At 37.1% G+C, this 16,875-nt stretch overlaps 1 protein-coding gene across 2 annotated transcripts in view; it reads left to right on the top strand.

Moving 5' to 3' along the window:
• Positions 1-16,875, top strand: part of idua (alpha-L-iduronidase) — a 39,119-nt gene that overhangs the window by 21,248 nt on the left and 996 nt on the right. Inside the window, exons 3-13 of one of the 2 annotated variants that reach the window (XM_088628838.1) lie at positions 4,954-5,036; positions 5,328-5,435; positions 5,611-5,706; positions 6,547-6,749; positions 7,159-7,338; positions 11,614-11,830; positions 14,084-14,293; positions 14,447-14,568; positions 15,051-15,176; positions 16,044-16,120; positions 16,523-16,623. In XM_088628838.1, coding sequence (XP_088484964.1) covers positions 4,954-5,036; positions 5,328-5,435; positions 5,611-5,706; positions 6,547-6,749; positions 7,159-7,338; positions 11,614-11,830; positions 14,084-14,293; positions 14,447-14,568; positions 15,051-15,176; positions 16,044-16,120; positions 16,523-16,623 — 1,523 coding nt within the window. The remainder of the gene's footprint in view (positions 1-4,953; positions 5,037-5,327; positions 5,436-5,610; positions 5,707-6,546; positions 6,750-7,158; positions 7,339-11,613; positions 11,831-14,083; positions 14,294-14,446; positions 14,569-15,050; positions 15,177-16,043; positions 16,121-16,522; positions 16,624-16,875) is intronic. The other variant, XR_015935888.1, reaches the window with a different exon arrangement.

Here is a 16,875-nt window from a genome sequence, read left to right as displayed (position 1 = left end):
GCCAGGCAGTGCTTTGGACAGAACATTCTCACAAGGATTATACTACACAAGAGATGGTCTGTAGGTGTTCCTTTGTTCATAAACAAGAAAAATACTTAAACAAGGGCATGGAGCTACTGTACCACCAGAAGAAAATGGAAACACTCCCTCCCCTAGGGAGTGTATTCATCCTGCCTCACAAGACGCTAAGAGTCAAAATAAAGAGCTAAAATATACTGAGTATCAAAAGAAACGTATTTCTTTATGTGTGCAATTCTTTATAAATATCACGTTTAAGGATTTTGGATATTGATTAGAAGTTTTTGGTATCATGTTGAAAAATTGATAATTCTATCATTATCATTGTGTGATTAAGTCACTGGAAATACACTACAGTGACTTAATCACACTTGCACTAAATCACTTCTTAAGTGAGAGTGTTGATTGAGTGAAGGTGATGAGGTGATTGATACTGGTGAGTGGCTGGTGAAAGATTAAATAAAAAACACAGATAGGAACCAAAATGCCCCACTAAGCTAGAATACAGTGCCTTTTCCTCAACAGCTGCACTACATTTGCTCATAAGGGTAAAACAGCTGTCTTGTGGTTTACCCTGTTCCAAATCATACTCATAATTCATTTTAATTTACCTCTTAAACCTGAAAAGTGTTCCTTGTAAATTTGCCCCTGCTGCCTCACGGCTCTAGGTCCTAGGTTTCATTCAAGAGGGAGATGCTTTCTGGCTTTGTATGTTCCCCTCACATTTGCATAAGTTTTGCCATGTTTTTCTCCAGTTTCATCCCAGTTTCCAAAAACATAACCGCTAAGTTAATTGGTATCTCTGAGTTGACTGTGTGTCCTGTCCAGGATGTAGCCAAATCTTGTACTTCCTGGGCTCTTACCAGGATGAGGCAGCTCTATGATGAGAGATGGACGTGCTACGAATTAATTTCATTACATTCACCTCAGCATGTGTGTCTGAAGAAGTCCTGAATTCTACAGCCAAATTAACCTAAATTCCTGACGGAACTGTACCTCAGTCAAGCAACAGGTTCACTGTGATTAGAATCATCCCCATTTCTCATTTCATAACGCATAGGGCTCTTAATGAACTGTTGTTTACTGAGTATCTCTTTGCTGTGGAACCATGGGGAGGTGACTAGAACATTGACAAGTTACACAATTAAAAGGACATAGTATGTTCTCCTAACTTGTTAAACAAAAAAAAGGATCTTTCTTTTTCTTTGTTAACCATTAAGTGCTATACACACAACTTTTTGAAGACGAGGGATACAATTCATTAACTGCAGTGAGGCACAGGTGCACTTCATCTCCTCTCAAGCTGCACGTATTTTCACCAAGGAACGTAATAAAAACTTGTTTGCCCAAGAGCTGTCTGAGAGAGGTGGGCAGGTGCTATTCCATGTCAACCCTTTTTTTAGCAGGGACATCAATGGTAGACTTAACTATAGTAAAGACAGCATTCAAACCAAGTAAAAATGTTCAGGTTGCTTGTTTTTCTCATTAACTTTGTTTTTTGCAAGAGCCAGTGGGAAACAATTTAAAATTAATGGAAAATTAGTGATGATCAAAAATGACCATACAGGTTTAAGCTGTTGGTTAATTTAATTACTTGTAGTAAAAATATTAATCAGTAAGTTTCTCATATTTTAAAGCGAGATCCATACACTGCTTAATAACAAGTGCATTCTGTCTGAACAGAAGTGTCACCTCTGTGATTTCTTCCAGTGCTTTATATATTCATTAACCATGTAATTTAAAGAGAATCCATTGACTGAATTTTAATGTAAATGTTTAAATGACAAAGTCATTTAAACATTTGCTTGGGCTTTTACTTGACAAAATGGTTGGTTGCTCTTCTGGTGTAGAGTATTTGTGCAGATAAATATTAATAACATCTTGTTCTTTTGTTAAATTGATCAAACATTTTCTTCATGTTCTTGTATCTTCTGGTACCAACCCGTTTCTGTGAAGTCTTAGAAATGACATAAACATAAAAAATGTTTACTTTTTTTATTTCACATTGTCAGTAAGAAGAAAGAACATGTGCAAATAAATTCTTTATTGGGTTAAACATTGTTACCTTTGTTTTTTCTTGTTTTCCTTGTTGTTTTGGCTAAGGTTTTTCTCATATAAGAAATGAAAGAAGGTAAAAGGCAATAATCCATCCTTGTTTTTTTTGCTGAACTATAAGATGACAAGGAATGCATGTATAAAAGGAATATTTACATAGGCATTCCAGTGGCATTAAGATATTAGAATTGTTCAACATTTAGCAAAGTACTTTGCTAAATACTTGGTTGCTCTGTCCTGGACTGATTTTTAGGTAGAGTATATGTAAGGTATAGGTATAGCTACTGTAACATTCTGTCTCCCTTGTTATTTCTTCTAGAAATTGTCTAGAAGATGTCAGTGTTTTCCATGTGTATGTTTATTTTTAGCATTTGTTTTGTGTCAATTACTGTTGTTGCTTATTTTGGCCTTTCTAAATGTTGACTATTCCCCAATAGTTTATTTCCATATACAGTAGGTGATCCTCTGGTTTTGTTCTGATTTTCCATATCCGTGCACAAAATATAAGTCAGGCTTACTGGTCTGTAATTAATTGGTTCATTTTTGTCCCCAATTTCATGGATGAAGGCTATTTTAGCAATTGTGCAGTCCATTTCCAATTTTTTATCTTGAAAGACCAAGTCCAATTGGAAGAATACTCTGGAAGTTTGTTTATCATAAGTATTCCTAGTACCTGTAAAACATGTGCCTCATCTATGCCAATGTTGTTTAATCTATAACTTTTCCTTCCTCAGTTTGATGCATGTTGTTAAAGTCATCTTTGGTTAATACAAATTATATTTTGTGTTTTTTTCCCAAAAACACTTTATTTTATGGTAAGAAATCTGCTGATGTCTAGGTGACGCTTAGTTTTAGGAATTCTGGTTCAGAGGGAGGCCTAACCAACTCTTTTGCTCTTTTTTAAATTACTGTGTTACCATTAGGACATTTCATAGACTGGAATACCCACCACATTAAAAAAATGAGACTCACTCAAGCAGCTAACAAGTTCACTGCAATGAGGATCTTTCCCAATTCCAATTATAAAACATAAGGATCTCAAAGAGCTGTTGTTTACTGAGACTTTCTGTGCCATGGAACCATGTGGAGATGACTAGAACATTGTCAAGTTACAGAATTATTTGAACATAGTGTGAAAATTGTTTCTTTTTTCTTGTTAATGTTACCATTGAGTGCTACACACAACTTTCAGAAGACTAGGGATACAATTCATTAACTCCTGAGAGGCACTTGTCCACACAGTCATTTCTCAATCTGCACATACAGTTATTTCCACCAAGGGTGGGAAGAAAACTAGATTGGCCGAGAGCTGTCTGAGTGAGTCATGCAGGTGCCATTCAGTGATAAACTGTTTTGAGCAGAGCAAAACAGCAGATGAAAGACTTCATAACATGTATAAAACCAAGTGCAAATGTTTAGGATTCTAATTTTTCCCATCTTTATTCTTTTGGTATTATTACAAGAACCAATGGGAAACAATGGTAACTGAATTAAAAAATCACTGTTGTTCAAAAGATTCCAAATAAGATTTTAAAGGTACTTGTTAATTGTTCAAACTAACAAGTATAGTTAAAACATTGTTAAAATGAATTAAATGTTGATTGTTGTTACATGGTTTTATTACTTACCTGTAGTATAATATTCATGTATATTACATGTATATAAATATTGAAGGAACAAGTAAAAGGTTTATTCCATGCTGAAAAAAAGTAGAAAGAAAACACAACGTTTCGGCCGTGTAGCCTTCTTCAGGTGTGGAGGCAGCCTACGCATGCTGACGCAGCTACCCACCTGAACTACTATAAATATTGAATATTATATTTGAGCTGTCCATGTTGTCCTAGACAAATTACATAATTATTGTTTAATTGTATTTGTGTTTATTTAAGCATTTCATGTTTAGTTCTTGAATGAAGAAGCTTGCCATTAATTTCCCCTAGTACACAGAGTCTCTCTGATTCATTCTGTGATCTCTGTGCAGTTAATTAAATTAAAGTCTATTGAATTTGACAAGCACTTAGCGGCACACAAGAGCTCTTTATGTGTTCGGAGTAACAGGAAATCAGTTGTAGAAGATCCTCAAAAGCACAGTCACTTGTAGAAATACAACGACACAGCACTTGCCAGACACATGACATGAATAACTGGACATGCCTGAAATTTCTGCTTGCTGTTATGAATAACCATAGGCTTTTTCTTTTCTGTGATTGAAGAATCAGGGGTAATTCCTTTGGATTAATGCATATTTTTGCTAAACCACATACTGTATTCCATGTGTGACACTCTTCTTTGTGTCATGTTTCAAATTAAAGTGTTATGACAACTTCATGCAGAAAGAACATGCAAACTCCATGCAGATAGCACCCCAGGAATTGAACCCAGGGCCCTAACACTGTGAGGTATCAATGTTAACCATTGTGCCACTTTGCTGCCCCAACACTACACACAGATTGCATAAAATTCGCAAAGTGCTCTACTCATTTCCAATTAGAGTTTTGGGTAAAATACTCCTGGTTTTGGTAGACAATTTACAAGAACCTAGCACTGGGTTAAGAGATGAAAAAAAGCAATGTAATTGTAACATTAACATCTGTTAATATCCTTTCAATTGTACATTTGTAATATGTACACTTTATTATTATGTACGAATATTATTATTATTTTTACTATGTATACTTTTATTACATTTTGTAAATAAAATAAATTCCACAGTATTCCAAAGGAATTATTTTTCCATGCATTTAAAATGTAGAATTTTAAGAAATCTCGTATATTGTATTTATTTTCATCCAGCTGAAAATACTGAGACCTTTCCATGACAGTTTAGGATGGGTGCACTGAAGCAGGTTTTTACTTTTCTTTTTGTTCTTTGTTTTGTAGTGTTGTAAATGAAGAACCACATTACAACTTCACCAAGCTGGATAAACTTATTGACCTGTTGTGGCAGAATGGATTGAGACCAGGTAACATCAGTTGATTTGGTTCCTCTTTCTCAGACCACGGACAGGTTTGGGACACCATAGACAGGGCAATAGCAACTCCTGAGACAGTCAGCAGTCATCACCTGGTCAGGGGCTTTCAGCTTTCCATTGTAAGTGGGAACTAAGCCTAGAAAAGGAATGCCAAACTCCATTTTGGCCCAAATGCCGGAAACACTACTGTGTCCTATTTGTTCAATATAAACAACTGCTTTTTTATTCTAAGCTAGTTCTAACCAAAGGCAGGTGATTAACTTCAAGGTGTGACTGTTTCAGGCTTTGAGTTGATGGGAAGCGCTGGTGGATACTTCACTGACTTTGAGGACAAAAGGCAAGTGATGGAGTGGAAAAAAATGGTCTCCCTTCTGGCAAAGAGGTACATCGGTACGTCTGAAGTAAAGGGTTTGCACAGTTCACACAAAACGTTTGCCCTCTTTACTCTTGGCATTCAAAGCATTTCAGTCCAGTCACTAAATTGGTTTTCTTACCTTAGTCTTTATGTATTTATTGCCTTGGAATTTTTGTCATTGTAACACAATGTTTTCAACTTTAATTGCAGATAAGTATGGCTTAGGATATGTTTCCAAGTGGAACTTTGAAACATGGAATGAACCCAACAATCATGATTTTGACAATGTTACTGTAACAATCCAAGGTAAAGGACTTTCTTGTTAAATTACAGTATGTTCACGCTTCTTTGTGTATCCCAAAGTCACGTCCACATGATTATAGTGTATCTTTAATAGTTCTACAAGTAGGGTAAAAAGACTTTAATGTCCTTGCCACCAAAAACTGTTTTCAAGGATTTTTGTATTTTTTAGAATTTTGATAAATGTGGGTAGGAGAAAGTAAACACCAAATAGAAAAGTTTTGTGGACACTTTAATGTCCTTACCACCAAAATCTTCTTTCAAGGATTTTTGTATTTTTAAAATATTCAAATTTTGTAAATGTGGTTTTAATTGTTAATCACAGATGCACTTCTTACCCTATCATCCACTGACGTTAAGAGGTAAGCTAGCTTAGGACACTAAAATGAGACCAGATCCAAATCCACTGAAAGGAATTCCATGAAACAGTGTCCACAAACAAAAAGTAGAAGAGAAAGACACATTTGTTGCCAAAATGTTGTGGGAAAATTTGTTCTCATAACCATATACCTGTGCATTGCATTGGCTAATGCATTTCTTTCTGACCTATCAGGGCTCTGCATGGGACACAGCCCACTTGACCTAGTAACTAAGAAAATCAGACTCGCTGCTTGGTCAGACTAGGCCAATCAGAGAAATGTGGAGGTATTTTGGGTTATTTTTCAATAACTGTCACACTTGTATAAAAGCCTGAGATCCACAACTCATTATTTTAAAACAACCAAAGGACAGAAATCTGTCTGTTTTAACTGGTCTATACTTTATCATTCCTGCACAAAGAGCAACTGTCGGTCTGTTGCATTGCAGTAGATTTCATAGTCCAAGTTAATGTTTCCTCACCTCTAGGTTTCCTCAATTACTATGATGCCTGCTCTGAAGGTCTGAAGGATGCAAGTCCCTTATTGCAGCTTGGGGGCCCAGGGGACTCCTGTCACTCCCCTCCTCACTCTCCCTACTGTTGGGCCATGCTGACTCACTGCTACAACGGCACCAACTTCTTCACTGGGAAGACAGGTGTCCGGCTGGACTACATAGCACTGCATAAGAAGGTGAGAGACCAGGCGCTAGCATTGTTGTGCTCTGAAACTGTCCTGGAACAAGCACAGCTACTATATAAACCAAATACCAGGTTCATTTGAACCAAGAAAAGCACATTGGAGGCTACAGAAATCAACCATTGTTGGATATCCCGCATCGTCAGTTTTCGTGATACACAATACTATTTGTACTGAAAGGGCACTCAGAAGTGTGATTTAATTTGACACTATAGTCAACTTTTTGCATTTTTGCATTAGTAAAATTAGGGTGGGCAAGGACATTGTCTCATGATTGCCCTTCCCAATATAATTACAGGGATCAATTTGTTGGTATTCCTAAGGAATTCACTAAGGCTTTTGATTGTCAGAACAAATACATTTCAAATCATGATCTGTTGCTTGTGGATTTCTTTGTTTACAGGGTGAAGGTAGCTCTCTCCGTATCTTGGAACAGGAAATAGAAACCATAAAGGAGATACAGCAATGTTTTCCCTCATTTAAATACCTTCCTGTTTACAACGATGAAGCAGATCCACTGGTCGGATGGTCTAAACCACAACTGTGGAGGGCAGATGTAACTTATGCTGCCATGGTTGTAAAGGTAAGGGAGATAAAACGTTCCCTCAAAATGATTAAGAGGTCTTCCCTAAAAACAAGAATAAACAAGAAAGAATGTATTTTTCCCCCCAATGGTTTTTAGGCAGTATTACAGTATGTTCACCTTAAGTGATATTGTAGACACCTTTTGATCAGTTCTGTTTCCAGTACAATCATCACCATTGCTCTTTGATCCATTAAAAATAATGTAAACCTAAAGCAATAAAGTAATAGGATGTGTTCCCAGGAGATGCTGGGACAGTACTGATCCAATATTGGGGGATTGTGAAGAAATTGAGCTCTGCAAATGTTTCTTTGGGGATCTAGGGAACTCAACACACTGCATCATAAAAAGTATATGCGAATATATCTAACTACAATTTATATATATATTTTACTGTATATATTACAAATCACTACCATTTAGCTCCTACAGATTACTGTATAATCTTTTTTTCAAGTCTTGTTTTCTCAAGTTTCTGGAAGTTTCACGCTTTTGTCAGTGTGAAAGCTGGTGTGAAATAGAAATATTGCTCTAAATATGTTGTCACAGTTTATAAAATGATCTTCTTTGTTGTGAATAAGATAAATATTGCAATGCACTGACATTTGGTTATGTCTGACTGTTCTAAAGGCAATACATTCATCCACATTTTACTCTGACCTAGAAGTGGATATTCACCAGCACTTATAAATTTTAACCAGGAGGTGGAGCAGTTTTGTAACACATTAGGAATGTTCATCTCGTAGCACAAAGTATATTAAGGAAATTGGATGAGGTTCAGCTTGTTTATGATGAACTGAATAAAAGTCCTGGTTTGACATTATTATTGCTTAAGACGTCTGTAATTCAGTTCAGAGTTAGTGTTGGGCTTCATGATGTTTAGAAATCAGGGAATGTATAGAACTAAGTCCACTTAATGCAGTTGTCTAAAAATGTGCTTTGCCAAATTCAATGAGGTTTTGATTTAAATAGTATGTTATTCTTGCTATTTTTTCACAGAGTGAAGGTGGTTGGATAAAGACATAGTTTGGTCTTGGCAAATACACAATGTTTCAGATCATATTATAATTTAGAATGAGATTAATCGGTGTGCTTGATGGTCATTCACTAATTACCAGTTATATCAAGCCGAGATATAACTGGTAATAAGTCACCCAGCCTTTTTTATCTCTCTCCATTTGCTGATAGTGTGCGGTTTCCACAGTTCAGTATTGAATACGCTTGTATTGATAAGCTGTAGGTTTTATCTTGAAGAGATGGCAATATTTGACAACTCACACTGCAGTTCCGGCCTTCCGGCATGTAGGGACAGCAACGTCCTGTTGCTGTTTCCGTAACATTGGTTTTTTACAGGACAGGGTTGTTAGCCTTGTGCCCAGCCTCCAACATGGAGGACCTGGCGCCTGACGTGGGACACGAACCCACAACCCTGAGATTATGAGTTTCATGCTCTACCAACAGAGCTAGTCGGGGCCCTGTATAAGAATGTGATACATTGAAAATAAACCTCATGAAACATGTACTGTATGTATTATCTCCAAAACGCACAAGGCTCAAATGACCTATGATATATGATATATGAAATATGATAACTTTATAATAAAGACAAATGTCATGGTACATTTGGTCTGTTACCTCACCTTATAGAACTTGTTGCTTCTTTCACTTAAATGCTTGGCTTCATTTGAGGCCAATGGAACAATATTTGAGAAAACATCTAAGAACTCAGGCTACACTCAACAATGTCTTGTACATGTTGTACATCTCTGGAAAATATTCATAGCCTGGTGAAAAGTTAATTAAACTAAAACGTGTCAAGTCAATTATTAATCTTTTCTATCTGTCCATCCATTTTCTAACTGCTTAATCCAGTATAGGGTCATGGGAAAGCCAGAGCCTACCCCAGCAAGCTATTCATCTTTTCAAAGTGGCATTTCATTAAATAATAAGCTGGCAAAAATATTAGAAACTAACAGCAGAGAGAAATTGGTTTATTTTCCTTTAAATAGTTTAGGAGGCCACCTTCTGACAGCTGCCCATTATATTTTTTTGGACATAAACCTGTTGGACTTCCAGATGTTGCCAGCAGCCTTATCACCCTGCACCTCACAACAGGCAGCCCACTGAAGCTATGCAAGTGTGATCCTGGTCAGTACTTGGATGGGAGACCTCTTGGGAAACATTAAGGTTGCTACTGGCAGAGGTATTATTAGGGCCAGTAGGGGGTGCTTACCTTGTGGTCTGTGTGGGTCCTTATGCCCCAGTATAGTGATGGGGACACTCTACTGTAAAAAGATGCCGTCTTTCGGATAAGACGTAAAACTGATGGTTAATAAAAAATCCCAGGGCGTTTCTCAAAATGAGTAGGGGTGTAACCAGCATCCTGCATCCTGGCCAAATGTCACATTGGCCTTTATCAATCATATCCTTCTAATAATCCCCATCTATGAACTGGCTTCATTACTCTGTTCTCCTCCCTACTAATATGAGCGTTCTGGTGCACTATGGCTGCCGTCCCATCATCCAGGTGGATGCTGCACATTGGTGGTGGTGGAGGGGAGTTCCCATTAACTGTAAAGCGCTTTGAGTGGAGTGTCTAGAAAAGCACAATACTGCGTAGGTGTAAGGAATTATTATTAATGCTAATCTAGTTATTCTACTGGTAGGCCTGGTTAAACAATGTAACTGAACATCCTCAGTCTCAACTGCACAATTAGTTTTGGACTCCTTTTTGAAAGCAGTAATTTGAGAGGGCTATAAGACGCGTGTGGCACCGTAGTTCATTCATTGAGACATCATCTGACATCACATCAATAGATTTGGGGTTTTCAAATATCAGTCTGACCCCTTTTAATGCAAACACCAGGTTAATAGAGACTGATGTTTCTTTGCTGACTCCAATAAATTATTGTCTGTCTGGACAATGTGGTATGAAACATATGTAGATCTGATCTCTGGTACAACCTAGGAGCTCTGCTCTGTCCCTGTTCAATACACTAAACTAAAACAATAAACAACAAAAACAATAAACTAAACAGTTTGTTTATATTTAATGGCCACATTCTCTTACATTAAGGGTAAGATATTTCCGGCATGGAAATTTGTATCACTGATGTAAAACAGACACAGTTTAACAAAGGAACAGATGGAGGTTAATCCCAAGATGTAAAATAAGAAGAAGGAAAACCACATTTCACTTGTGGAGGCTTTTTCAGATGTGCATAGGAATGAGGGAAAACTAGGGAGAAATGTGAAGCAGCTCCCCACTGTAACCTTATGACATAACGATGCTAAATATAAGCACGCAGTGAGAACAGTGATAACCCATGTCATGTCGTCTCTCTAACAATGACAGTACAGCTGACTGATACAACACCTGTTAAGACTGGGAACATCTTTGTCTCTTACTCACACAGGGCAAGGCAAGTCAAGTCAGGACTAAGCAGCTAAATCCACTAAACTCATTAATCTTAATTCATATGAAGGAAGAGGCCATGTGAGGTGAAATTTTCTGAAGTTCTGAGAGGAGCAGGTTATCCAGCCTTTTGTGTGTGCTGCTCCTCTGTGTGCCCAGTATTAGACAGTTGAACAGAACTGGCTGTGTTAATGACTGTTCCATTTTACATTGTTTTTCTTCCTATGGTATCTTTTAGCACATAATGCTCTCCCTTTAATCTTGATCTGTTGGAACAGTCTTCTACATACCCTTAATTCAATGCCTGTATTTGATTTATATATATTTATATTTTTTCACATTGATGCACCTTGTTTGCATGTAAGCAATACAGCTTACAGCTACTGTGTAGCTTACATGCAAACAAGTCCTACGTACGTGTAATATTACATGCAATCTCTGTGTTCGGTGTAGATAGTGAATAGTTCTGTTAGTGTTACCTATGAGGTATTTTGGTTATTCTTCATGGCAACAATTAAGAGGGAAGGCACAATGGTGCAGGGGTTAGCTTTGCTGCCTTGTAGTGCTGGGACTCTCTGTTCAGTTCCAGACCTGGGGGGCTATCTAGTTTCTTCCCACATCCCAAAGACATACTGTTTGGTTAATTGGCCTTTGGGAAAATTGGACATGATGTGAGGGTATGCATGTTTGTGTCTCTGTGGGCCCTGGAATGGACTGCCATCATGGCAGGATAGGCTCTGGCTGCCCTGCGGCCCTTAATTGGAAGAAGCTGTCAGAATTTGTTTTCATTTGGGGTGAATGAAACCAAAAAAGTCTTGGTCATTTTCGTACCATTTTTGACTCAGTCTTTTCTTTTCCAGGTTATTGGTCAGCACCAAAACCTGCTCATGGCAAGTGCAGAGAACACCATCAATTACACCCTGCTGAGCAACGATAACGCCTTCCTCAACTACCACCCACACTACTTCACCCAGCGCACCCTCACCGCTCGCTTCCAGATGAACCACACGCGTCCTCCTCATGTCCAGCTGCTGAGGAAGCCTGTGCTGACAGTCATGGGCCTCCTGTCACTCTTCGGTGTGAAGCGTCCTCCTATGTCTCAGTGTGTCGAGTTTTTCACAGTGAGATTTTCTAATTTCAACAGGTTCTTAGTTTCTCCAATTGCTTTAAACAGGTAGTAGTGGAAGTAATAATATTAATAAGCTTTGTTTTTTATAATGCCTTGCAGTTTTTTCTTATTAGTTATCATTAGAAGAAAATTACCTGACTTGGATGGTTGTGTGGTTCTATTTCCATGTAATGACTTTTTCCATGTATTTACAGTAGACCATATCTTATTACAATTTTTTTTTTATTTTCTCTTCATAGTATCTAGAATTAACCAAATCACATTTAAATACTGGTCCTCATTTTAATTCCCGCTAAACACCACATACATCTTGTGTTATCACAAGTAAAATCTGAAAGGTTTTCTGAAAATAATTCCATGTGGTCCCATTCTTGTTGACTTGAAAAATGATACAGCAACACAGCAAAACCAATACAAGAAAGTCACTTTTTGTGAAGTGAACACCAGTGACTTCAAGGATTGAAAATCCCAGCTATTGCTTTGATTTAGTATTCATCACAAATTTCAGATGGCACTACCAAGCATGACATTTTTTTTGTCACTTCATTCAATTGGAATGTTCAATTGGTTGTTCTGTTAGAATGCTCTGTTGATCTTGTAATCATAGATTAAAATGAGTTATATATTCCAGATTGTTTTATTCGTATAATTTACTATTATCTGTGACTGTCATATTCCATTCAAAAGTTTTCAGATCAAGCAAGAATGCCATCTCTTCAGGTTCCCACATAACACTAACTTTTGTCTTAACTGGTAGCTTAAAAAGAGACATAAGTGCAGCAGGAGCTTAGTTCGCTGGTGAGCATCATACCAATACAGTGACATCAAAGCCTTGTAATAAAAAAACAAGGCACTGTATACTATATTATTGAAAATTATATCATAATTATATTTTATACTTACATGTGTATTTTATAATCTAAATAAAAGATACAAAAAATCTACCAGGCTTGAAAAATAAATAAACAAAGGCAGTTAAATATGGCCAGTATTGATAAAGGCCAGTATTGTTTTTTATTAATAATTGCATGGAGTCCATTGTTTAGAGAAGAGGCTAGTAGACCTGGGATCTTGACCTATGTACAGTATTGCGCTTATATATCTATCAATTGCTAATGTACGTGTTCAGTTCAGAAAGTGTCAGTTTAAGTAACTAATCCCTTCAGGCTTTCCCCTTCAGCAGCATGTGGAAGAAGGATTTCAAAATAACCTGTGTTATTCTACTAATCTACTAATTAGTGGGCTGCCTAATCTACTACACAGATGAACAAGTACACTCTGATATATTGGCATATACTAGGAGGAGCCCTTCATCTGTACTATCATAAGTGAGGCTTTGGAAGAGTGAATTCGGAGAAATTAATTGATTTTACTTTGTTTCCTCTAAAGAAAAGCTTTGTTTTTTATAACACAATTATTTTGAGACTGTTCATTGCTGATTGCTATACTGAAAGTGTAGGAGTCAGCAACGTCTATATTTTCAAGCACTAATCCTGTTACAGGACACATGTACTGAGAACCTAATCCTCTTTTTATTTAATGTACAATGGAAAAGAAGGGCAGTGAAGAGGATAGAGAGTGTAACTGTATTCAGTGCCTGGAAGGTTCTTCATGTACAAAAACAAACTAGACAGAGGCACAGAAATAATTTAGTGTTATTTTCACTGACCTTTTCAGTTGTTAGCGGCATGAGGTGGCAGTTGTATGTACCGCCTTGGGGTTTAATAGCTAAGCAAATTAATTATGTTTATCAAAGCAATGCACAGACTAGTGGCTACTAATCAAGTGATAGTTGAGTTAAGTTACAAATGAATCCTTATCTAACTTTTAAGCAGAGGCTGCACACAGAGGGCAGATGCTCTCTTTAATTTGTTATTTAGGTGAAGTATATACTTTTCACTGACTTACACCAGTTTTGTTTTTTCTGCACTCCAGTCCAGTGCTGTTTTCTCAAAATTATAGTATATTTCATAGGGGAGATTTTATCTTCCAACATTCAGAGTACTTAGTCTAGATGGTGGTTTAGACAATAAATTAAAGAAAATTACTTTGTAGCTGTTCAAGGTGGTTTTCCAACAAGAATTATTCCAGATTGTGTCTTCTCAATGTGTTTGTTGAAAAGTCCAGTTGAAAAAGTTGCTGGCTATGTAATTGAGATGTTTTAATTTTTACTGTCTCATTTTTTTGTTTTCAACCTACAGGAGAGAAGCAAATATCAGCTCATATAACTGCGGATGGGAAAGGTAAAGATTCTACTTTGGGCGTCATTGCCAGCATCCATGAACCTAATTTCCCTGAAACATCAGATAGCTGGCAGTCCACTATATTGATCTACAACAGCAAAGACAACACCACCTCTCCTGATACAAGCTATGTTACAGTCCATCTTAATGGATACGCCACTCATCCAGGTAGGGGCAAATTAATAGAACATTCTCAGTCTTCTTTGGTTCCAAAAAAGAAAATCTGAGGTCCTGAATGTTCTTCGGTTATTTTGTTTTCTTCCTTTCCTTTCTTTTGTTTTTGCGATGTTGATATTGATGCCTTTGGATCTTTGATTCCAGGGTTGGTGTATGTGACTTATCATCTGGACAACAATTTCACAAACCCGTATCAACTGTGGAAAAGCTTTGGAAGCCCCGACTTTCCTACCATTGAACAGTTCCATCAACTGAGGGAAGTTGAGGTAAAGCTTCTTGAGTTTGTAAGCCAACTAAATAATAACAAATGTGCTACTACACACAAGCCTAATTTAACATTGTACCTGTCACTTGGATGAACGTAACCCTGTAATAATAGGGAGTATAACGTCTAAGGAGCCTGTGACAACAGTGTTACTCCCTTTGAAGTTCAAAAAGCATCCATATTCCCTGTGTCAATGGGCTACACGCTACATATTCATGGATTGGAACTTTTTATTTTCAATAAATCATTAATTTATGTGAGACTACAGATTACTAAGGCAGAAATCCAAATAATTTTAACTATTATTTATTTTTCCCAAACCCTACTTTCAGGGTCAGAGTATGGCCCTTCTGTATTTCCCCACCATAACACTGCGGGAGTCTGAGATGTAAGAAAACAAATGGTGATTCCAGATTAGGTTGGTGTATAATGGAAATCTGTAAAGTATTTTTTTTAAATGTATAATAACTGCATCTCCCCCAGGATCCACTGGTGACTGGACCTTTTCCCTTCCCCTCTGAAGGCAGTCTTACCCTGAAAGTGGAGCTGCCCATCCCCTCTGTTCACCTCATTCATGTGTGTGCCCAGCCTCGGGCAGCACCAGATCAGGTCAGTGTGTGCTGCTAATCCATCAGATCCAATAGACACATACTGTATGCACTGTATCACTGTGCTACACTATCTTATTGCATCAGTTTTGTTTAATTGATGTTTCTCATGACAGAATCCCTAGAATCCTTTTCTTAAAGGATGTATATTCTCATGCAGATCACAAGGAACATTTCTCTAAACAGCGCCGTGGGGTCATCGTAAATATTCCATGCAATCCATGTGGATAATTTGTTTAAAGCATGACAACCATAAATTCAGTGCCTGTACGCTCTTACTGTTTCTGAATTGCACTATTTTTTTTAAACCAGCTTGTTTTTGTTGCTCACAAGTTTCACAAATTAAGTTTCTCTGCTGTGCCAGGTTACTTTAGGAGATTAGTATGTCTCACTATACTAACACATAGCATGGTGCCACGTGAGCATTCCGCTCCCAGAGGCTCAGGAGGAAATTTTGGCTGTGGATTTATCCTCTTTGATTCAAATCAGCCCACTGCTAAGTAGTAGCTAGTCTCCTGATGATCTCCTGAACTGAACTCAGCATTTGTTGACAATCAGCTAAAGGGAAAAGTGGATTGTAACAGATTTGCCGCAGTAACACAGGATTTTGTCAAACTCTGAAAATGTTTTTTAACTTTTCTTACATTTAAATGCTTATGTCAGTTTTATATATAAACTGCATGTCATCTTTAATATTTATACACAGTATATTCTCATATGCTGTATTATATCTCATCATGTGTTTGCGTTGCCTTCATTAATGCAGTTTTTGCTGTATTTCCAACACAAATATTTCAAACAGCTTGGAAATGTTGCAAATAGTCTTTCTCTTTGACATTTTCTGGTAAAGTGTGTTTTTCTTTCTTAGGTGACAGGTGTGGCTTTCCTCACAGTGACTAAGGGACAGGTGCTGATATTATGGAAAGATGGCTGTGTCAATTCCAAGTTAGTAATAATAACACCACTTATCTTGTACACTGATAGCAAGACCATCATGTCAAACTATGACACACTGTATGCCCACTGTTAGCAAGAGATAGTTAAGATTTCTTTATCCAAATTGCAAGGAACCCACAGGTACTGTATTAGCTTCCTTAGCATGTCATCTATGAATCTCTTGGAACACATGCACATTGTTTATTTCCTTGTACAACTACCTTTGTGTACCATTATCACAAAAAAGAAAACATTTGTCAGTCTACATGTTTCCCTAAATTCAGAATCTTCACCACAGTCTCACATGTTTTGAGTTTCTGCACTGCTGCTACTATTATTTAAGCACTACTATTCTGTTGCTCTGGGACTATTCATTATTGCATGTGAAGATGTGCATGTTTGTCATCCTAGGTGTATAAAAACCTATGAAGTGGAATTCTCACAGGACAAGAAGTCATTCCAAAGAATTAATGTCAGGGACACAATTTTTACATTATACACGTATGCCCCAGGTAAGCAGTACACATTATTTCTTTTTTGACTAAATTTCCCGTTATGAGTGTTCAAAATGAGTGAATAAAAACAAAATGGCTCCCATTCTTCTATTTTTGCATTTTCAAAACAATAAGAAAGACCACATGTTTTTTCACACACTTAAAAGTTAACATATTTAACTTTTAAGTCTTAATATTGAAAGAGTACAAAAATTTACACAATCATCTTTTCATTCTAAATTTAAATAAGAAATATGTTATGTAATGTTT

This window comes from Lepisosteus platostomus, chromosome 4, assembly GCF_059453375.1.
Source record: "Lepisosteus platostomus isolate fLepPlt1 chromosome 4, fLepPlt1.hap1, whole genome shotgun sequence".
Taxonomy (NCBI): Eukaryota; Metazoa; Chordata; class Actinopteri; order Semionotiformes; family Lepisosteidae; genus Lepisosteus; species Lepisosteus platostomus.
The sequence above is the reverse complement of the archived record's forward strand: the minus strand, read 5'-3'. Positions and strand labels throughout refer to the sequence as shown.